General features: G+C 37.7%; 3 protein-coding genes and 3 pseudogenes across 3 annotated transcripts; 4 read left to right on the top strand and 2 right to left on the bottom strand.

Moving 5' to 3' along the window:
- The first annotated feature begins 351 nt into the window (after nt 1-351).
- Nucleotides 352-2,149, top strand: LOC18023024 (ribosomal RNA-processing protein 8). The gene is made up of 9 exons (XM_006405419.2): nt 352-597; nt 680-741; nt 843-894; nt 980-1,094; nt 1,198-1,292; nt 1,381-1,487; nt 1,575-1,689; nt 1,778-1,822; nt 1,916-2,149. Exons 1-9 carry the CDS (start codon nt 394-396, stop codon nt 1,985-1,987), a joined length of 867 nt encoding a protein of 288 aa, XP_006405482.1. The 5' UTR covers nt 352-393; the 3' UTR covers nt 1,988-2,149.
- A 750-nt stretch (nt 2,150-2,899) lies between these two features.
- Nucleotides 2,900-5,829, top strand: LOC18023023 (serine/threonine-protein kinase STY13). Its single transcript, XM_006405418.2, has 6 exons — nt 2,900-3,473; nt 3,910-4,042; nt 4,122-4,317; nt 4,413-4,537; nt 4,620-4,778; nt 5,380-5,829. Exons 1-6 carry the CDS (start codon nt 3,343-3,345, stop codon nt 5,704-5,706), a joined length of 1,071 nt encoding a protein of 356 aa, XP_006405481.1. The 5' UTR covers nt 2,900-3,342; the 3' UTR covers nt 5,707-5,829.
- A 2,228-nt stretch (nt 5,830-8,057) lies between these two features.
- Nucleotides 8,058-11,286, bottom strand: LOC18023022 (annotated as a pseudogene).
- A 1,554-nt stretch (nt 11,287-12,840) lies between these two features.
- LOC18023021 lies at nt 12,841-14,708 on the bottom strand (annotated as a pseudogene).
- Nucleotides 14,709-14,906: 198 nt separating this feature from the next.
- Nucleotides 14,907-21,367, top strand: LOC18023020. The gene is made up of 20 exons (XM_006405415.2): nt 14,907-15,145; nt 15,227-15,519; nt 15,606-15,732; nt 15,813-15,895; nt 16,013-16,140; nt 16,235-16,328; nt 16,612-16,694; nt 16,777-16,986; nt 17,116-17,475; nt 17,562-17,733; nt 17,958-18,149; nt 18,300-18,476; nt 18,554-18,646; nt 18,720-18,934; nt 19,031-19,543; nt 19,626-19,706; nt 19,814-19,899; nt 19,982-20,629; nt 20,712-20,865; nt 20,987-21,367. The coding sequence occupies exons 1-20, from the start codon at nt 15,022-15,024 to the stop codon at nt 21,045-21,047; spliced, it is 3,894 nt and encodes a 1,297-aa protein (XP_006405478.1). The 5' UTR covers nt 14,907-15,021; the 3' UTR covers nt 21,048-21,367.
- Nucleotides 21,368-21,440: 73 nt separating this feature from the next.
- Nucleotides 21,441-23,011, top strand: LOC18023019 (annotated as a pseudogene).
- The last annotated feature ends 126 nt before the right edge of the window (nt 23,012-23,137 follow it).

The raw sequence follows: 23,137 nt of genomic DNA, 5'->3' as shown, positions 1-23,137 counted from the left end.
TATAATTTATGAACGTGCTCATTTGTCAATTTAGAAAGAAGAACTCACTCTTACGCCTGTTCATTTCCTAGTTGTAAATTTGAAAAAAAAAAAAAAAAAAAAAGCCTACCTCAAAATATCTAAATTCATAGAAAATTTTGGATACGGTTAGGATCGACTCACATTAACCATTCACAATCTTCACAATTTGCATAATTGTTTATTTAGTGTACTGGCTTACTATAATTAGCTCCTATCAAATTCTAACAACATAATTGGGCCAATTACATAAGCCCAATAAAATTGAGTCCATGGCCCATAAGATAACAATTATCTACTACTGAAAGTAACCTAACATAGCGAAAGAGTTGGAACTCCGGTGGAGGAAGAAGACGGACGACGACGACAAGAGCCATGAAAGAGGAAGCTACAAGCAGAAATAGAAAGAGGAAGAGACAAAGAAACCCTAAAACCCCTAAAGAGGAGCCTAATGAGACACCGAAGAAACAAAACAACGACAAAAAGAATCAGAGAGAGACCAAAACCCATAAAAACCACCAACATGGAGGATCTTCAGCTTCATCGAAACGACCTAAACCTTCCAATTATCTCGATATGGTTCTCTCTCTTTCTCTCGATTACGAACATTTGTTTGCTGTCTGATTGGATTATGATAGAACCATTTTACGAAAAATCGCAGCTTCGAGAGAAATTATCCGGTGGGAACTTCAGGAGGCTCAATGAGAAGCTCTACACTTGCTCGTAAGTTTAATTTCATTTTTTAATTTCTGGTGATTTTTTTCTTCAGTTTCACAGAGCTTAAGATTCCTTTTTTTTTTCTTCCAATAATCTCGTTTTCTCAGTGGACAAGAAGCATTAGATTACTTTAGAGAGGATCCAGACTTGTTTGATATGGTAAACACATTAGCTCCAGAAACAAGAGCTTAGTTTAATCTGTGCACTTCTAAAGTTATAAAATTTGGTTCTGTTTTCGTTTCAGTATCATACAGGTTATCAGCAACAAATGTCAAATTGGCCCGAGCTTCCTGTTAACTCCATTATAAACTGGCTATTGTCTCGAAGCTGTTCTTTAGTTGTGGCTGATTTTGGCTGTGGTGAGATTTTCTGATGATACTGTATTTTGCTGTCGAAATTTCTTTTACTGACATGATCATCATATCGATATACAACTCTGTTTTTTTTGTTTAATTTGTTCAGGTGATGCAAAGATTGCAAAGAGTGTTAAGAACAAAGTTTTCTCCTTTGATCTTGTCGCAAAAAACCCGTCTGTTATCGCTTGCGATATGTCAAATGTACATTCTTTCTACTTCCATGATAATGTTTTCTTTTTGTTCACTCTCAGACTTAAACTGGTTCTGTTTTTGGTGGGTTTCTTGGTAGACTTCGCTTGAGTCTTCATCAGTAGATGTTGCTGTTTTCTGTCTTTCGTTGATGGGAACAAATTATTCAAGTTACATCAAAGAGGCACATCGAGTTCTTCGTCCAAGGTTCTGTTTTTCCCTTAACTTCCTAGACTCTTCTTCATAGATTTTTGTCATGACTCTGAATAGCAACTCATTGGGTGTTTTCAACAGCGGCTGGCTTCTTATAGCGGAAGTAAAAAGCAGGTTTGATCCAAATAATGGAGGAGCAGACCCAAAAGACTTTGTGAAAGCAGTTTGTGACCTTGGATTCACGTCGACTTTAAAGGTAAAATCTTTTGTCACGAATAGGACTCTTCTTTATTTTTTTAGTTTCCACTATAAGAGAGAAACCCATTTGGTTCTTTTCTGTGTAGGACTTCTCGAATAAGATGTTCATCTTACTGCATTTCAAGAAAAAGGTTAGTGAAAGATGCTTCCTTTAGGCTTGGTTTAGTTTGTCTCTGAGATTGGATCTCCACTATAGTTATAACACCTTACTTTCAATCATATAGGAGGAGTCGAATTCAAATGAGAAGAAAATCGAATGGCCTGAGTTAAAAGCATGTTTATACAAACGTCGGTGATGGGTTTATGATGGAAGATCAAACAGAGTGCTGGAGTGTAGTGCTTTCTGTGTTCTTCAGTGTTGTATTATTTAGGCATATTGATTGTCTGTAAAAGCTCAGACTTTCATCTTTGTTTCAGAATTTTGTTATACAAAGTGAGATTCAGTGCCTTTGTTTTTTTTGACATAATGCAAGTGTCATTTCGATTGAATGATTTGTCATTTTGACTTGAGTTTATGAACGTAAATTTAAATGGAGGAAATTCACAAACATATTCATTAGGAAGGTTACACATCTATGCATTTTCATCATTTCTTAAAGATAAAAAGAGTGTGAACTTAAACAAGTGTCTCTGTTTATTTCAATAGATTATATGTACATTGTACATACCCATCTAATTTATCTACCACTGTTCTTTTGAGCAAATAGATGTCTTTGGACTTTGATACTTGTAGAGTATTGTGATAGATGATGAAAAAGTACCAAAGGACTGATCTTGTAAACAAAAAAGGTCCCACCTTTCTCATCTCACCGACGAATTTTTTTTTGTTTTTTGGCCCACGATCTTTGATTACATGCATAGTTTTTTGTCCTCTTGTCAATTATTAAAAAGAGTGTTGTTGTTAAAGACTAATAAAAGAGTTTGTTTGTTTGTGTCTATTTTTATTTCTTTTAAGAAAGACTTTAGACTTGTTTCACTGCTCCTATCTCTACATTCTAGGAAGCTTCCTTTTTACAACTTTGACTTTTGTTCGGTTTTAGTTTTTATTTAAGTCCGGTTCATTTGATTCAATTTTGGTTTATTCATTTGATTTTATTCGGTTTACGTCTCTGTAAATTTTGCCGACCAACAAAAAGCAGAACAAAACCATTGAGAGACAGAAGACAAAAAGAGATGAGATAGATGCATCTTGTCACTTGACTTGCGCGGAAAAAGCAAACATCTTTCTGATCATTCAATCTTTTTGTCTTAAACCAATTGAATTCCCAAAAAAAAACCAAAAATAATGCTTTATAAATTCATAAATCTTTATCACCTCCAAAGTACGACTTTAATCATCAAATCTTGACCAGTTCTCCATCTGAGTTTTATCTTCAGTTCTCTGTGTGTCAGCTCAAGTTCAGAAAAAGAAAAAATATATTTTTTATCTTGTTATTCACAAATTGAGATTGTTGTTTCTTTCTAAGTCTTTTTGTTTTTATTATATTTATGGAAGTCTCTTGATTTCGCTTTATATCCCCCCCCAAAAAGCATCTTTGTTTCTTGATTGTACCAAGAATGATAGATCATCAAAAGGGTCTGGATTTGACAGGTCTCTAATTAGGGTTTTTAGTATAGAAAAAAAAAAATCAAAAATCTCAAACTGTTGGTGATGGGATCTGTAACTGGCTTTTACTCAAATCCAGTGTTTGAATTGGATCCAAAATGGGTCATTGATCCTCAACATCTCTTCGTTGGTCCCAAGATTGGTGAAGGAGCTCATGCCAAAATTTATGAAGGAAAGTAAGTTGATTTTTTTAATTCTCCCCATCATTTATCAGATTACTTTCTAATGTTGACTTCACTTTTACTCACTTTTATGATTAGCAAATTGGGTTCTTAAATCTTAATCCATTATTATTGCCCTTATTTCTCGGGGTTTGATCTACTTGGACTGGTTCTTCAAGTTGTGTCTAAATAAAGAAACTTGAGGCTTAGCATATGTGAAAAATGAAACTTCTAGCCTTTTGGATTATCTGTTTGAGTTTCATGTTTGTTCAATGAGTTATGTATGTAAAAAAGTTATTCTTGTATCTTCAACATTTTCAAAGAAATGTTGTCTCTTGAAATTCCAGAATCTAGTGTGAATTAGTTGTGCACATTCAGTCATAGAGATAGTTTTCACAGATGTTACTGTTGATGAGAAAGTGTTGGGATTTATCGAATGTTTTCTATTTAGGTATAAAAACAAAACAGTCGCTATTAAGATTGTTAAAAGAGGGGAATCTCCGGAAGAGATTGCAAAGAGAGAGAGCAGATTTGCAAGAGAGGTCTCTATGTTGTCTAGAGTTCAACACAAGAATTTGGTCAAGGTTCCACTTCTTTTCTTTAATCGAGTCTCTAGTTTGGTTAGAGACAACACATAATGTTTTGATTTCGATTTCTGTGTAGTTCATTGGAGCCTGCAAAGAGCCAATCATGGTTATAGTCACCGAACTTTTACAAGGCGGTACATTGCGTAAATACCTTGTGAGTTTGCGTCCAGGGCGTTTGGACACACGTTTAGCTGTTGGATTTGCTCTTGACATTGCTCGAGCAATGGAATGCTTACACTCTCATGGAATCATCCATCGTGATCTCAAACCAGGTAACAGTCAAAACCGAAATCATACCTAGCTCAAGACTTACTAAAGAAAAAGTAACAATCTTGGTCTTGCTTATATCTTCTTTTTTGGATTGCAGAGAACTTGATCTTGACCGCAGATTACAAGACTGTGAAGTTAGCAGATTTCGGTTTAGCTAGAGAAGAATCACTAACCGAAATGATGACCGCAGAAACTGGTACATATCGTTGGATGGCTCCTGAGGTATGATCACTTTTCTCCTACTCTGCATTTGTCATTTTGCTTTCCAAAAATGTGCCTAATCCACCAAACCACGGTTAAACAGCTTTATAGTACGGTCACGTTGAGGCACGGTGAGAAGAAACACTATAACCATAAGGTGGACGCGTACAGCTTTGCCATTGTCTTGTGGGAGCTTATCCACAACAAGTTACCTTTTGAAGGCATGTCGAATCTCCAAGCCGCATACGCTGCTGCATTCAAGGTTTTGATTCTTGACTTATAAGTTTCAACCATTTGATACTCAAAAGTTTAATTCTTGATTTCAACCCATTTGATTCTTGATTTCAACTGCTTGGTTCTTGCTTTTTCAACCGATTAATTCTTGATTTGAACCGTTTTATACTGTATCATAGTTTCTACTGTTTGGTTCTTGATTCCAAAGTTTGATACTTAATTTGCAACCGTTATTCTTGATTCAAAAGTTTGGTTCTTGATTTACAACTGTGTGGTTCTTGATTTGATTCTTGATTTATAAGTAACAACCATTTGAACGTTGATACTCAAACGTTTGTTTTTTTTATTTCAACCCATTTGATTCTTGATTTCAAACTGTTTGGTTCTTGCTTTTTCAACCGTCTGATTCTTGATTTTTCAACCGTTTGATTCTTGATTTTCAACCGTTTTATACTTTCTCATGATTCCAAAGTTCGATACTTGATTTGCAACCGTTGTATTCTTGATTCCAAAGTTTGGTTCTTGATTCGCAACTGTGTGGTTCTTGAATTTTCAAACCGAAATACCTTTAAATCTGGTTCCTACACTGTTTTAGCGGATTGTTGTCTGTTTTTATTTTTCCTGGTTAGAACGTGAGGCCAAGCGCAGACGATTTACCGGAGGATTTAGCAATGATTGTGACATCTTGCTGGAGAGAAGATCCAAACGATCGACCAAACTTCACAGAGATTATTCAAATGCTTTTACGCTACCTCTCCACAGTCTCATCAGCACTGGAGCTTGTTCCTCCGTCGATGAAACGCGTTTTCTCGTCGGAAAACACCGTGTTGCCCCCTGAATCTCCCGGAACATGCTCGTTGATGGCTGTTGTTAGAGACGGAGATCAGAAGTTAAACGCGGATGCAAACTCGGCGGAGAAAGAAGTTAAAGGAAGCTTCTTCTTTTGCTGCTGCTAGTTTAGATTTGCTTTATTGGTTACAAAAGAAAATGAGATAAAGTGGTTTGGTGAATAAATTGTAATGAATGGTAATGTATTATTAAGTTGTTCGGTGAATGATAATAGCTTAGAGTTATTGTTATGAAACTAAATGCAGTTTTAATCTTAAAATTTATATATAATTTGTAAAGTTTTTTATGGTCTTATTTTGAATATATAATATATTCTGTTTGGAAATTTTAAATTTTGGTATAATATTTATTAAGATGAATAATTATTTTGGCAACAAAAAAAATAAAATCCAATGGCTATATCAGAAGGCAAAAATACAAAATATTACTATATTTTATACTTTCTTTTGCTGCTGCTTTATTGGTTACAAAAGAAAATGAGATAAAGTGGTTTGGTGAATAAATTGTAATGAATGGTATGTATTATTAAGTTGTTAGGTGAATGATAATAGCTTAGAGTTATTGTTATGAAACTAAATGCAGTTTTAATCTTAAAATTTATATATAATTTGTAAAGTTTTTTATGGTCTTATTTTGAATATATAATATATTCTGTTTGGAAATTTTAAATTTTGGTATAATATTTATTAAGATGAATAATTATTTTGGCAACAAAAAAAATAAAATCCAATGGCTATATCAGAAGGCAAAAATACAAAATATTACTATATTTTAGTCAAACAAAAGAGAACGAAAAATTGAATTATTGGTTTACTTAGCAGTTAACTATTTTGATGAGTTATTCATTTCAAATTTTCCATCAGTGCATTGAGAAAGATAAAGCTTTTAATTACGGATACAAATAATGCGATGCTTACGGATACGGCTACTGAGGAGAAAGTCTGGAGTACTTTATTTGATGATGAATCTGGAGAAAGCTTCAGAGCCAACGTCGTAGCCAATTATTAAGATGGACATTGTGAATTTAGTCAACGGTTTCTTGGATATTGGGATTTTCGATAAAAGATTGAATATGAAAAATATTTGTCTAATACCAAAAACGAGAAGACCCACGAGGATGGCAGAATTAAGGTTTATTAGCTTATGTAATATCAGCTATAAAATCATATCTAAAGTGCTTTGTCAAAGACTGAAACGCTTGTTACCCGACATAATCTCGGAAACTCAATCGGCCTTTGTGGTTGGACAACTGATTTTGGATAATATACTTATAGCTCAGAAGATGTTTTAAGGATTGCGGACAAATCCATCGTGCAAAAACAAATATATAGCAATTAAAACGAATATGAGTAAAGTTTATGATAGAGTTGAATAGTTTTTCATTGAGATCCTATTACGAAAATTTGGTGTCGCGGAGAAATAAATAATATGGATGATGCGGTGCATTACTTCTATAAGATACAAAGTTCTGTTAGATGGACAGCCTCTAGGTCAAATAATTTTGGGGAGGGGACTCCATCAAAAAAATCCGCTATCTCCATACTTGTTTATCTTATGTACGAAAGTTTTAGTTGCAAATATAAAGAAAGTTGAGAATGAGAATGTGTTCACGAGTTTGAAAATAACAAAAGCAAGTCCATCAGTGTCATATTTACTTTTTGCGGATGACAGTTTTTTCTTTTGCAAAGCAAACAAGGAAGAATGCCATAAGATTCTGAGCATACTAAGACAGTATGAGGGAGTTTCAGGCTAACAAATCAATTTTGATAAATCATTTGTTCAATTTGGACATACGGCCCTGGAGGAAGTACAACATGAGTTGAAACAATTTTAGGAATAACAAAAGACGGAGGAACATGGACATACCTTGGCATTCCAGAAAGTATGGGTGGCGCCAAAACCAAGATTTTCAATTTTATAATAGATAAACAACAAGATAAAGGTTAATAGTTGGACCTCGAGGTTATTATCAAAAGGGGGAAAATAAGTTTTAATCAAATCGGTAGCTTTAACAATGTCCACCTTGTCTTATCATGCTTTCGGTTTCCTAAGTTTACAACAACGAAACTTACTAATATAGCAGCACAGTAATGGTGGAACTCTGATGGACATCAACGAAGCATGCATTGGTTAACATGAAGAAAGATGTGTAGAGATAGGGCAGAAGGGGGAATGAGGTTTCGCGATTAATTATGAATTCTAAAAATTCATAATAATAATAATAATATTAATTATACCTGTGTACGTTTGGTTTTATTTGGTTTAATGAAAAGTACTCAAACTTAAAATAATTGAACCACCTCGCCTTATAATTATTTCACTTATGTTAGTAATAAGAGTGTTAGATGGAGTAGCCTTGGTTGCAAGAGTTTCGATGCTTAAAAGCCAAGAAACGTAAATCTGTAATACGTTGAATTGCTTTGAGTTAGGTAGGGAATAAAATGATTGGTTTGTGGATGTTAAAGGAAAGAATGTTTTTTTGCCGAAAAATAGGTGATACACTTAGTGAACACAAGCGCTTGTACCAGTTAATTCATTCTCTTTAACTGGATCTTTGCCGAAGGAGTTCCCTTTTGAGACCTGGAAGATGAACGTTGACAATGTAATGCTCCCAGTCAATGCGTCTGCCATCAAACTCAAACATCTTTCTCTCTTCCATTGACATGTCTTGTATCAGATTCCTTGTATTGGTATCATCAAACCTGCTATATATGGACTATTTTTTTTAAGTAATCTGATAGCATTTTTTGGCTTAATAGAAGAAATTAAAATCCATGTTATGTACCGCGCTTGAAAGAATGTGTAAGGCTGATATGTTCTTGCTAGGGACACAAAATAATTTAGCTTCCTCTTGCCCTTGATGCTCAATGTGGTATGTGGCTCTCCTCCTCCTCCTCCATTCTTCATTTCTCTTTCTTGTTTTGCTATAGTGTTGGATACAGAGGAGGTGAAACCCTTTAAGGAACTGTGGAATTTCATAAGCTCTAAGTCTATTTTTCTCATAACTTCTAAGTCAATCACTGTTGTTGTCAATGGAGAGTCACACAGATGTTGACGAGAGAAGTCCATCAACTCGCCAAAAAGAAAATTTTTAACCTTATTCCTTGGAGCCAGCCAGGGAAAGGTTCCTTGTACGAGCTTTCTATAACACTAGGCCTTATGATCACTACGGGAAACATTCCTCGTTTGCTAGTAATTACGGTCTCACCCATGGCTTTTGTGAATGTGTAAGCGTTTTCCCAGCCATAATGTTGAGCTCTGGTATATCATAAGATAATAACAAGGTTGTTTCAGATTTGGTAAATAAGAAAGTCAAGAAAGTAAGTTTTTTTTTTTTTCTCATTTATCCTCACCTTTCGATACCAAGCTCTTTCAGTTTCTTGATTTCTTCACTGCCATGAAACTTTTTCACAGCCTCTGAAGCTAGTTTCTTCTCAGTTTCAATGTTTAAGTTGGAAGCTATGTTTTCTCCAATACAGAGAGGAGTCTCCAATACTTTCCCTTCTCTCTTACCAGTCACATAAGCTACATAAGAAAATCAAAAGAAAACAAAACAGTAGTGTCCCATACTTCTCTTAACAAAAACCCTTTTTTCTTCCAAAACATAAACTTGTACCAGTTGAAAAGTGGAGAAAAAGCTTCAGCTTCTTGCAATCCTTGCCGAAACTCAAGAGCCGACCAGGTCCAAGAGCATTAACGCTTAAAGCAGAATCGTATCTGTTTCCATTTGTTTGGATCAAAAACAATATTAGAAAGTATAATAACAAGAAGTTTGGATTCTACGTGTTGTCAATGACAAACGTCGAGCCAAGAAGTGGTTTGGTTTGTCGGAGAAGAAGCTGAAGCCATCCATTTTGACGGCGTTGTTGATGGCTAAGAGATTCCTGATAGCCATTTTTAGTTACCAGCGAAAAGAAAAAGAAAATGAAGAGCTTTTTGATATGGTTTTCTTTGGAGCCTTGGAGGGTTTTAGTGTGAGAATATATATAATAGAAAATCACTTAGGAGTTATTGTGGTTAGGTCTCCAGTCAGGTCACAGGTGTCATATCTTCCACTGTTTATGGTTGGAGTGTGGACCGTAAATCATTGATTGTTTCTGATAAGAACTAAAATACAGAAACTTGAATTGATAGACTCACAATGTCACCGATTGGATCAATGATCTCTTTGCGATCAAGAACAAGCTCATGACGCTTGAACAAAATATAATGACAAAATGCATAAAAAAAGACAAACAACAATATTCAATCTATATAACTTTCGGCTCTGTGAGAGTATTAACTCCTTAATGGTATTCACGGACTGGTAGAGAATTAGGTTTCCATTAGCCTTGGGCATTCGGTTGGTTCAGGTTCGGGTCGGGTCTTTCCGGGTTTCTTGGGTTTAGGATTTAGGATCCCTTGAGGATATTTTGTATGTTTTGGATCAGTTTGGATCGGATTTTATAATCAGAACCGAAGTTTACCTGAAAAAAATATTGGGTTCCGATTGGATCGGTTATATTGCACCTGAACATAACCAAACATGTCAAAATACCTTAAACCAGTCTGAATTACCCAAAAAATGTCGAAGACATCAAATCGAGTTGAACAACAAAATCAATTCCTAATCCAAACATAGGAGAAGACAATTTAACCAAAATACAAAATCATGTAAAAATTATTAAAATTGAAAACACAAAGCCAAGTAACAAACTCACAACGCAAAACATAACCATTATCCATTGTATCATCGCTCATGACTCTCATTGTTTATATAATCAGTTCCAAATCTTCGAACCTGTAAAGAAAGAAAACCATCAATTAAGTGTATAGTTGACTAAATATTTAGTCTTTTACATCTCTGTTCCAGTTTCATATTTGTTCAAAGAGTTATGAATCAAAAAGTGATTTTGTATCAACATTTTCAAAGATATGTTTTCACTGGACATTCCAAAACTAAGAGTGAATCAGTTGGGCACATTCAGTCATATAGATAGTTTTCACAGATGTTACTGTTGATAAAAAAAAAGTGTTGGGATTTATCCAAAATTTGGTTTTCTTGTTTAGGTTTAAAAACAAAACAGTCGCTATTAAGATTGTTAAAAGAGGGGAATCTCCGGAAGAGATTGCAAAAAGAGAGAGCAGATTTGCAAGAGAGGTCACTATGTTAAAAGGGCTTCATCATCGTCGGCTTCCTCTGTTTCAACCTCATGCATATTTGTTTCTTGAAGTTTTCGGATTCTATCTGGACACATAGAGGCCAAGTGACCAGGCTTGTCACAACGGTAGCAGATTACTTTGGAAAGATCCTTCTTCTCCCTTGTCTGAATTGAATCGTCTTGATCCACTGATTTGTCTTGAGAACTAAATCTTCCTCCTCTGCCTCGTCCTCCTCTGTTTCCTCGTCCTCCTCTGTTTCCTCGTCCTCATCCTCTTCCGTATGAGGCATGTTGATCTGAATTTGCATAGAGCAACTTGCCTTGTGTCTCATCTTGATTCTCCTCATCAAGTATGTGTTCTTCTTAGGAAAGTCGTCCAGTGATATCTTCAAATCCAGTTGTCTTTAGGTCTAGAACCTGTTCTAGAGACGCGATGATATGAATGTACTTTTTTCTCGGTAAGCTGTTGAGAAACTTCTTAACAAGCTTTGGTTCATCGATCGTTTCTCCAAGAGCATTGATTGTATCAGTGTCTTTCATCCTCATTCTTTCAAATCAGACATTAGGGTTTGAAGCCTAGCTTCTTTAACACGGTTAGCACCTAGGTTGCGAGTTCTAATCACATCCCATATTGCTTTAGGAGAGTTTTGGTCACCGACTTGCAAGATCAAAGTCTCCAGAATGGATTGAAATAGTAATCTTGTTGCGATGTCATTCTGGATCGATGGTCTCCCACACCATCCTCATCGCCCATACAGTGTAATTTGTGGTGGTAAGCATTGGGCACTGTATTGGGGATGGAACTGTCTCCTTTGATTGAGTAGCTGGGACTATGTCTCCCATGGTTTCGTATCGAAGTATGTTCGTGTTTCAAAGCTTTTGAATTGGATCGATAATCCTTGAAGCTCTGATACCAAATAAAAGATCTTAAAGTACTTAGCTTTATGTTAAGAATAGCTCTCTAATATTAATGCTTAGGAAAATATCTCAAAACCTAAACACCCAAAACTCATATGTAATGCCACATCTCGACATTCATATATATATATAGTAAAACAATTTCCTTTTCCTAATTGTATTAGATAACTTAAACCAACTAGAGAATGTATTATTGCCTTTCTTATCCTTAATCCAACTTGATAAAGATGACTTAGGCTGCAAGTAATGCTGAAGCTTATCCAACACAAGCCGCATATGCTGCTGCTTTGATTCTTGACTTATAAGTTACGTACAACCATTTGAACCTTGATACTCAAATGTTTGTTTCTTGATTTCAACACATTTGATTCTTGATTTCAAACTGTTTGGTTCTTGCTTTTTCAACCGTTTGATTCTTGATTTTTCAACCGTTTTATACTTTCTCATGGTTACTACTGTTTGGTTCTTGATTCCAAAGTTTGATACTTAATTTGCAACCGTTATTCTTGATTCAAAAGTTTGGTTCTTGATTTGCAACTGTGTGGTTCTTGAATTTTTCAACCGAAATACCATTAAATCTGGTTCCTTAACCGGACACTGTTTAAGCGGATTGTTGTCTGTTTTTATTTTTCCGGGTTAGAACGTGAGGCCAAGCGCAGATGATTTACCGGAGGATTTAGCAATGAGACCCAAACGATTGACCAAACTTCACTGAGATTATTCAAATGCTTTTACGCTACCTCTCCACAGTCTCATCAGCACCTGAGGAGATTGTTCCTCCATCGATGAAACGCGTTTTCTCGTCCGGAAACACACTGTTGCCACCTGAATCTCCCGGAACATGCTCGTTGATGGCTGTTGTTAGAGACGGAGATCAGATTCCTACGGATGCAAACTCGGCGGAGAAAGAAGTTAAAGGAAGCTTCTTCTTCTGCTGCTGCTAATTTAGATTGATTTATTTGTTACAAGAGAAAATGAGATAAAGTGGTTTGGTGAATAAATGGTAACGTATTATTAATTTGTTGGGTGAATGATAATAGTTTAGAGTTATTGTTATGACATTCTTGAAATTATGTATAGTTTCGCCAGAACAATAATCATATAAAACAAACAAGTTCTGACTTCTGATGTCAACAAAACATATGAAAGATACAAAAAAAGAAGAAGTTATATTAAGAATGGTTCTCTCTTACTAACCATAGACTAGATTGCTCCTAGTAGGGAAGACAAGAGTTTGCTCTTAGTAACGCTTTGGAGAAAACTTGACCTGGATTTTGCACTTGGACGAAGCTCTGGGAAGCATTAACAGATCCGTTGTGACTTGTAGCTTTTTGTCAACTGATACCTGAGCATGAACTTCCACCAGTTCAAGACATGGCAATTTCCCCAAGAAATGCTTTATTTGCTCCAGCTCTTGGATAGAACCATCATACTTATTTATCTTTAGGACCTCCACAGGACATGACAATAGGAAAGAATATTCTGACACGCACTGGCATACTAATACCTCTTCTCTTCGTCCACGTCCATAGTGCAAACGATCCTGAAACAAATATTAAAAAGATTTGAGATTCAAGATTTACGTGTGCCTATAAGGTTTTCAGTATTTTGCTTGTCCAATGACCTTTTGGGGTTAAGGTCATACCTCAATGATGAGAGTTTTTAGATTTGGAGATTTCTCTAATAGAATTGGTAGAGAATACCAACAGAAGTTAGATAGGCCAACCGATATCTGATACAGCTTTCAAACACTGGAATTGCTTCACGGAAGACAGAAAACATCTGAAACATAAGAAAAATATATGTACAAAATCTCAATAGTTAATCAGATTCATTGGATTGAAATAGGTAAAGAGGACACTTACCTTCATAGTATCAATAGTTAAGTACAAAATCTCAACATTTTTAAACCCATTAATCAGATTCATTGGATTGAAAAAATCATCTGCATGTTCTTCTACCCATATACGGTGTTCATCCACACGAAGCATGAGCTTAGCTTCAACAAGGGACTTGAGATTAACAACTAGATACTCTCTAGGTACATAATCAGAGTACTCCAAGTAAGTTAGACCCGGAGTATCCAAACTAATGCTGTCAAAATCATAAGCAAGACACCGACAATCCAGTCTAATGGTCTCCTCATTAGATCCATCATAAGAATACCACTTTTTACGTCGAATAGTAAGTCTTTGAAGGGTCGGGCTGGACACGGTGCAAGACCATTTCCAGCGTTCCCATTGGATACTATCCATGACTAGTTCCTCAAGCAGAGGAGACGCGGAGAGAAGCGTATTGAACGTGCAACGACCACCACCAGAATCGTGGAACCGAACAGAATCAAGAAAGAGCGTCTTGAGAGCCGGAAGAGAAGCATCCGCAGGGAGAAAGTCGACCACGAGACCGGACCCTAGTTTCATCTCAGCAACTGTCTTGCAAGTGAAAACCTCAAAAGGCAGTGAGTGATATCCTTTTCTTGGGAAACTTATCAGGAGTTCAAGAACCAAAACACCACGCTTCAATACGTGGCAGAGACAACGATTGATCTGTTCCTCATGTTGAGCAGCCACATGGTTACATTTTAGAGAGAATGTTCTTACACGGCAAGTGACTGGTAGAGCCAACACTCGATCAACAAAATCCTTGAATCTCTCTCCATCATTAACCACAGAGCCATCGAAATGAAGCTTTGGTATGATGGTAAACAGATTCCGCCACCGGCTCGAGAGAACCGAAGCGAAAGCAGCCTCCTTTGCAGAAAGGAAAGACCCAATGTGGCAAATGATCTCATCTGGTAGATTACTGATTCTATCCATAACAATTTCGCAAATCCAAAGACAAAGCAGCCTCTTTTAGCTACTAGACATTCACTAACCAGTATCTCTATCAGATCATTCACATGAAGATGACGAAGCAGAAACCATCATAAACGGATATATGCAGAAAGATCCAAACTAAAGCGAAGTTACAGTCTTACAGAAATGGTGGTAGACGACAAAGAGAAATCGGATCAACACTACAATGATACCATGAATTTTACCAAAATTCCATCTTTCGAACCCAATTTGTCAATTTGATGAAGAAGCAAATCTTCAAAACCCTAAGATGTGTCGTTTCGTTTGGTCGATGATTTTGGAGAAATATCCGAAAATTTGGGGGGTAAAAGGAAAATGCTTCAAGTTCAAAGTTAAAAGGAAAAATAATTGAAATTCGCCGATTCCGGAAATCGAACCCAGGTCAAGCGAGAATACTTACCACACTAATTCTCCTTGTCTTTTCCATCATTGACCCTGATCTGGTGGCCAGTCAACAGTGCCGTTAAACCCTGAACTCAAGTCGGAGCCGCACTGGAGAAGCGAAGCCATGGCGGAAGATGACAGCCGCCGCAATTGGAATCCACGTGCCGGTCCATATCTCGGAGAAGTCTCTTCTTTAGCTTTCCTCAATTTACCTCAACATGTTTCTTCCGTTCCTTATCTCCTCGCCGGTGAGCTCTCTCCCCCGATATAAATATTTGAAGTTTCGATTGGAATGATTTGATTAGGGTTTCGTTTTTGGGTTTATTTAGGTTCCGGTTCGGAGATTCTGCTTTACGATTTGAGTTCCGGGGAGCTGATTCGCTCGTTTCAAGTGTTTGAGGGAGTTCGCGTACATGGAACTGTATGTAGCTGCAGCTTTGTTCGTTCTGCGGAGGAGCGATATACGTATAAGCTTGTTGTATTCGGAGAGAAGAAAGTGAAGATTTTTTCATTGATTGTTGAATTTGTCTCCTCGAGCCCTGGTGAAATCTCCGTGAATTTGGAAATATTTGATTCTTTGCCGAGGCTTAGCAATTGGGTTTTCGACGTTTGTTTCTTGCAGGTGTGAAAACTCTCTGTTTCTGTGTTAGTCTGCTTGTGATTCTATAATGGTCCTTATTCTTGATGGTGGGTTTGTTATTGTGATAGGGCTCTACCGAGGCTGGCTCATTGGAAGAAGAAGAACACAAGCTTCTAGCTATTGGATGTAGTGATAATTCTCTCTGCATTTGGGATGTGAATGAATCGCGTATAGCTCTTGAAATTCAGTCACCAGGTAAGTAGGGTTTAAGGGTTTTGAATGAAGAGTCTCAAGGTTAGAGTTTCTCATTTGGCTAAGTATTTGTTTGGTTGCAGAAAGGTGTCTACTGTATACTATGCGATTATGGGGCAACAGTATTTCAACTCTCCGCATTGCTTCTGGCACTATTTTCAATGAGGTATGCTTACATCATTTCTTTTCTTTTTGTCACCATTAAATCTTTTTCTTATTAGTTCTCTATTCAGTTTTGCTGCTAAGATAGTCTAAGTAACTAGAATCGAGTCGTTGTTGGCAGATCATTGTTTGGAAGGCAGCTGGCCTTGATGGTGATATGCGTAGACTTAGTGGACATGAAGGTTCAATATTTCGCATTGTTTGGTCTTTGGATGGATCTAAACTAGTCTCCGTCTCCGATGATCGTTGGTGAATATGTGTTTTGTGTTTTAAGTAAATACTTCACTTTTCCTTGAGTCATTTTTGTTCATGTATCTAACGACATAATCTTTTGCTTTTATAGTGCTAGGATATGGGAAATGGATGCGCAGGAGGTCGTTGGTCCTGTGCTGTTTGGTCACAGTGTCAGAGTTTGGGACTGCTGTATCTCAGATCATGTATGTCCCTCCAATTTCTTTGACTTAAATATATAGTTTTGTTTGGATTTTCTGCCTTTATTATAGTATTATGCTAAGAGGTTAAAATCATAGAATATGAATGTCAGCGCTTCTGAGATGAGATAACTTATCAGCCAGATTCTGATAAATAGAGGAACTGTCACTGCTCTAATTTTAGACATATGATTTGTAGGTATAAATCTGTCCATACATATGATCATATACAATTGATGAGCACATTAAAAACTCAACTTATGGATTATTAAATTTTAATTTTTTTCAGTTGATTGTCACTGCTGGTGAGGACTGTACATGCCGTGTCTGGGGCGTGGATGGTACGCCGCTGGAAGTAATCAAGGAACATATGTAAGTGGTGTTTTGGTCGATCACACTATTCACATCGTGCTTTTATGTTATTACTGATGAAGAACCATTGTTTATTATAAAGTGGAAGAGGCATATGGAGATGTTTGTATGATCCGAACTCATCCCTTCTTGTTACTGCCGGATTTGACTCTGCAATCAAAGTACATCAATTGCGTTATAGTGGGGCAGAAATATTGTTGGATACTGTAGGAGTGTTTCATTCACAAGACCAAGTGGAATCTTTTTCAGCCCGCCTCCCAAATTCAACGCAACATACTGGCCTCATGGACAGGTAGTACATGTTGGTGATTTTAGAGTCTACAGAATTGGTGTTTTATTTAACTTAAGGAAGAAGGTGGTTTATATTTATGCTTGGGTTTTCTTGTGTATAAATGTAAATACAATGGGTTTCCTCTTGCAGCAAGAGTGAGTATGTACGCTGCTTGCAGTTCACGCAGGAAGATACAATGTATGTGGCCACAAACCATGGTTGCTTATATCATGCAAGATTATTGTCATCTGGAAGTGTAAGGTGGACCGAATTAGTTCGCATACCTGAAGAGGGGCCTATTATTACCATGGATGTGATGTCTGGAGGAATGGTACGCGAGTCTTGTGTATTAGATGATTGGGTTGCCCTTGGAGATGGCAAAGGGAATATGACAATTGTTCGGGTTATTGGTGATATGACTAATCCACTTGTGGGATCAAATCATAGCTGGAAGGCTAGTCCAGAGAGACAACTTCTGGGGACCTTCTGGTGCAAATCATTAGGATATAGGTAAATACCTCATTCATTGAAAGGATATTCGGCGTATATGATGATTCATTTGAATAAGTTGTGTGGAATCACTTGGTGGCTTCCAGGTTTGTCTGTTCTTGCAATCCTAGAGGACTATTGAAGCTGTGGAGACTATTTGATCCTTTAGCTTCTGCTGCCTCTAGCGCTTCTGAAACTTATGATATCTCACTCTTGGCCGAATTCTCCTCTTCTTTTGGAATGCGAATAATGTGTGTTGATGCATCAGCTGATGATGAGGTAATATCCGTTTCAAGTATTGCCATGTTATTGTGTTATATTGCTTTCTTTTTCCTATCTACACCAATTCAACTAAATGAAGAGCTAAGAACACAACTCTTGGTTACGGCAAAACTAGGACATAATTTTTGTTATGTTAAGTCTAAAAATTGCATCCACGAGTTATGTTGTGTCTTAGGCTTTCTGAAGTTTGTAATTTGTATTGTAATGATTGTTCCTTGCAGGTGCTTGTGTGTGGAGATTTACGTGGCAATATTACACTCTTTCCATTGTCAAAGGATATGCTTAACGGTGTTTCTGCCTCTCCAGAATTGAAGATACCTTCACTTAATTACTTCAAAGCTGCCCATGGGATTTCAACTGTTTCCAGTCTTTCAGTTTCCAAATTAACTTCCAACAAAGCTGAAATATGCTCGGTATGATAATTTATTCACTTTGTTATGTTCTGCTCTTGGTTGTTCTTTGCTTAATCAGGAGAACAAATCATGAAATACTCCATATTATTTCTTGTCACGTGGACAATGAGCAGATTTTTCCTTTTTTTTTCCTTCCAAATCCATGTTTAGACTGGCGGAGACGGTTGCATATGTTATTTCGAATATGATAAAGAGAGGCAGACTTTAGAGTTCATGGGTTTAAAACAGTTGAAAGAGTTGAACTTAGTTCAATCTGTTTGCCTTGGATATGCAGCAGGATTTTCATCAACTGATTTTATGTTGTGGAACTTAACAGCGGAATCAAAGGTCCATCCCTGCCTTCTCATTTGATTGGCCTTTTCATTGCGAGCTGTAATTATATACTGAACTTCTTATAACAACAGGTTGCACAGATCTCATGTGGTGGTTGGCGTCGTCCCCACTCCTTTCATCTTGGAAACATCCCTGAGATGCAAAATTGTTTTGCATATGTGAAGGTACATATTTGGTCTCTCGATTGAAGTTGTATATTTTGTCTTTGACTAATCGTCAATCCGTCTCTTTTCTTAGGATGATGTTATCCATATTCATAGACACTGGGTTGGAGAACAGAAGACCAAAGTCTTTCCTCTAAATTTGCATACGCAATTTCATGGAAGAGAACTACATTCCTTATGCTTCATTAATGTGGATAAAAAAGCTGGATTTGAGTCTGAAGAATGTATATCTGATAGCTCTAGTTGGATTGCAACAGGGTGTGAAGATGGATCTGTGAGATTGAGTAGGTAGGTGCTAGTCTTATTAATTTTAATTACGTGATTTTCGATGGCGGTTTATATATACTGTTATGTAATCGTCTACAAATATTTTGCTTTATTTAGGTATGCATCTGAGCTTGGAAATTGGTCAACATCAGAGCTATTAGGAGAACATGTTGGAGGCTCAGCTGTGAGATCAGTTTGTTGCGTATCAAACATGCACATGATTGCTTCAGAGATACCTGACTTACCAGACATGCGCGGATCTGCAGTTGATGATGATGAAAGTCCTTGCTTACTGATTTCTGTTGGAGCCAAGCGTGTTGTAACGTCTTGGCTTTTAAGGAATGGTAGACAAAATAGAAAGGGAGAATCATCTATTAGTGATAATGGACTCAAAATAGCTTCATTGGAAGCATCTTCAGTGACGTTCCAATGGCTTGCTACTGACATGCCCACCAAAAGTTCTCATCCATGTAAAAAGATTGAGAATCAGAAAGTGGAAGGTGTAGAAGAAGATACTAGAGCTGATGTCACAAAATCAGGATCCAATTTGAATCACGAGCGAGAAAACTATGAAGATGATTGGAGATACATGGCTGCCACTGCATTTCTTGTAAAAAGTGTTGGTTCCAGGTTAGAGGGACAGCCTTCACTTACTTTGATTGAACCCATCAATGACAGACCATGTTGAAATATTTTCTCTTCATTTTTTCAGGCTAACTATTTGTTTTATCGCTGTGGCTTGCTCTGATGCCTCACTTACATTACGGGCCTTGGTCTTGCCACATAGATTATGGTAACCAGAAGACGTGTTCTACTTGTTTGATGACTTAATATTTACGTGGAGTTTTTCCTTAATTTTCCTGTGTGTTTCATTTTGATCTATTATGCGCCTACTTTCAGGTTTGATGTTGCGTCCTTGGTTCCTCTGACATCTCCAGTTCTGTCATTGCAACACGTTGTTGTGCCTCTGCATCTCTCACATGAAGGTTTAACCGTTGATATTTAGATTTCACTATCAGTTGACCTATTTTGAGTTCGTGTAACAATTTTGGTAACTTTACCTGACAGGTAATCATACAGCATCTAGTGATGTTTATCTTCTCATCAGTGGAGCCACAGATGGAAGCATAGCATTTTGGGATGTAACTAAATGTGTAGAAGCTTTTGTAAAGCAAGTATCGAGCCTCCATATTGAGAAGTTCATTGATTGTCAGAAACGACCCCGAACTGGAAGAGGAAGCCAAGGTGGTAGGAAATGGAAACTGTTAGGCGCCAACATTTCTAAGAGAACACAAGACGACAGTAGCAGTAACTCAGTTAGTGAAGAAGCTGCAGAAGAAGACCCAGCCACGTCTTTGGAACTCACGAATGACATTCCTCAAGGAAACGATAGAAACGATAGTGCAGACTCTCCACCTGAGATAAGTGAAATAAAGCCCTCACATGTCATTAAGAATGCTCATCAGTCAGGGGTTAATTGTCTCCATGTTTCTCGCTCGAGCAGTTCTCCAAGCCACGGCAATGGTTTGATGTTCAATATGATTAGCGGGGGTGATGATCAAGCCCTTCATTGTCTTAGCTTCAACATCCTTACTAGTAGTAGTAATAGTCCAGCCAACAAATCTAACACCATGGATCAAAACCGAACCCCAAGTTACAGTATCAGGCTCACAGACCGTGGTGGTATTGGATCAGCTCATAGCTCTGCCATAAAAGGTACTTAGAACAAGCCTCTACTTATCTTTTTAACCATTTCCCCTTTATTGAAAGACTGAAACTTGGTTCCAATGCAATGAAGGAGTGTGGATGGACGTGAAGTGGATATTCTCAACAGGTCTTGATCAACGTGTAAGATGTTGGTATCTCGACAAAGATGGTAAACTCATCGAGCAATCTCATATAGTCATCAGCGTACCCGAGCCAGAGGCGCTCGATGCTAAAGCCATTGATGAGTAAGTAAAATGCTTTGATTACTTCCCATAATCCCATTCATAAAGAGAAAAACTTGTTATTAACCTTTTTTTATCTATTGCTCTCTTACCTGCCAAATCCATATATTGAATCTAACTGCAGAAACCGATACCAAATCGTTGTTGCTGGACGCGGAATCCAAATGGTTGAATTCTCCGGTTAACAGCTAGGCTTTAAGTTCTATCTTCTGCTATGATTTATTTACAACCAGCGAGTCTTGGAGATGTCAAGCTGCATCCCAAATCAGTTTTGAATCCTGGTCGGTCAGAGAGTAATCCTGGTCGGTCAGAGTAAACCATTTCTAACTCGTGTAGTTTAGTTAGAAATGAGTTTTTATCTGTGCTCTATTTTAAGCAATACATTTGTCTAAATTTCATACATTTATAAATGCTCATGAGAATTCAGTTGTATTACTTCTACGTACGATTTTGATAAATGATTATGTGAAAATATTTTTTATATCAAGATTATTGTGAGAAATTATTGAACCCTGTAAATAGCAACGGCGTTGAGAGCCACAAATTATTAGCTTTGATGCATATTTTGTCAAAAGAAAGATCCGATATTTTTGCAGATCAGAGTCGCCCTAAATCGCAATTCTACCGCCAAAGGTATCGCTCTTCTTCTTCTTCTTCTCCGTATCTGTTATGAATTTTATTGATTTTTTGATTCTACATGCAGTTGTATTATTATTTATATGAGGTCGCTGATTCAATCTTTCTTCTGTTGTTTACAGCTTTAAGAAAAATGGAGACTTTCCTATTCACATCCGAGTCTGGACACCCAGTCAAGCTCTCTGATGCAGTCCTCGATGCCTGCCTTGAGACACGTACCAAGTCCAGGAGGCCTGCCTTGAGACATGCACCAGTCCTCAATGCCTGCCTTGAGACACGCACCAAGCCCATTGTCTCATTCACATCCGACTCTGGACTGACTGGACACTCAGACAAGCTCTGCGACCAGATCTCTGATGCAATTCTCGATGCCTGCCTTGAGCATGACCCCGACTACAAAGTTGTCTCTGAGACTGAGACACGCACCAAGCCCACTTTCTTGTTCGCATTCGAGTCTGGACTGACTGGACACCGAGATAAGCTTTGCGACCAGGTCTCTGATGCAATCCTCGATGCCTGCCTTGAGCAAGACCCCGACCGCAAAGTTGTCTGTGAGACTGAGACATGCACCAAGACCAACATGGTCATGGTCAAGAAGGCTACGGTTGACTATGAGAAGATCTTCCCTGACGCTTGCCGCTCCATTGGATTCATCTCTGATGATGTTGGTCTCAACATCGATCAACAGAGCCCAAACATTGCTCAAGGTGTTCACTGTCACTTCACCAAGCGTCCTAAAGACATTGGAGCTGGTGACCAAGCTCCACATGAGCTCATGCCTCCGAGCCATGTTCTTGCAACCAAGATCCGTGCTCGTATCGCTGAACTCAGAAAGAAGGGAACTTGCCGTTGGTTAAGACCAGACGGCAAAACCCAAGTCAATGTTGAGTACTACAAGGACAGCGGCGTAATGGTTCCAGTCCGTGTCCACACTGTCCTAATCGATGAAACCGTGACCAACGACGAAATCGCACGTGACCTCAAGGCACACGTGATCAGACCGATCATCCCAGAGAAATACTTTTACGACAAAACCAAAATCCACCTCAACCCACCAGGCCGGTCTGTGCTCGGTGTGGTGGACCACAAGGTGACGCTGGTTTAACCGGACGTAAGATCATCATCGATACTTACCGTGGATGGGGAGCACACGGAAGCGCGTGGTAGCTAATGGAATGGCTTGTAGGGCTTTTTGTTCAGGTCTCACACGCCATTGGAGTCCCCGAGCCATCATTGTCTGTCTTCTTCGTGGACACTTATGGGACCAAGAAGATTCCGGACAAGGAGATATTGAAGATTCGTGAAAGAGAGCTTTGATTACAGAGCAGGAATGATGACGATTAACTTGGACTTGAAAAGAGGAGGCAATGGAAGGTTTTTGAAAACGGCGTGAAGCCACTCAAGTGGGATAAACCTCCGGTTTACAATATACATCTTTTTGACATTTTTCACATAAACTAAACGAGATTAAGTGTTTTGAAAAATGTAATGAATGGTAATGTATTAACAATTTGTTCGGTGAATGATTATAGCTTGAAATTATTGTTCTGAGCTAGTTGAAATGTAAAGTTTCGTTTGTTTTTTTTTTTTTTTTCATTCCAATTCGTAACAATATGAGATATGAAAGATACAGAACAAA

Source organism: Eutrema salsugineum, unplaced genomic scaffold (genome assembly GCF_000478725.1).
Source record: "Eutrema salsugineum unplaced genomic scaffold, Eutsalg1_0 scaffold_14, whole genome shotgun sequence".
Lineage (NCBI taxonomy): Eukaryota > Viridiplantae > Streptophyta > Magnoliopsida > Brassicales > Brassicaceae > Eutrema > Eutrema salsugineum.
Note: the sequence above shows the minus strand (reverse complement) of the source record. Positions and strands in the feature narration are given on the sequence as shown.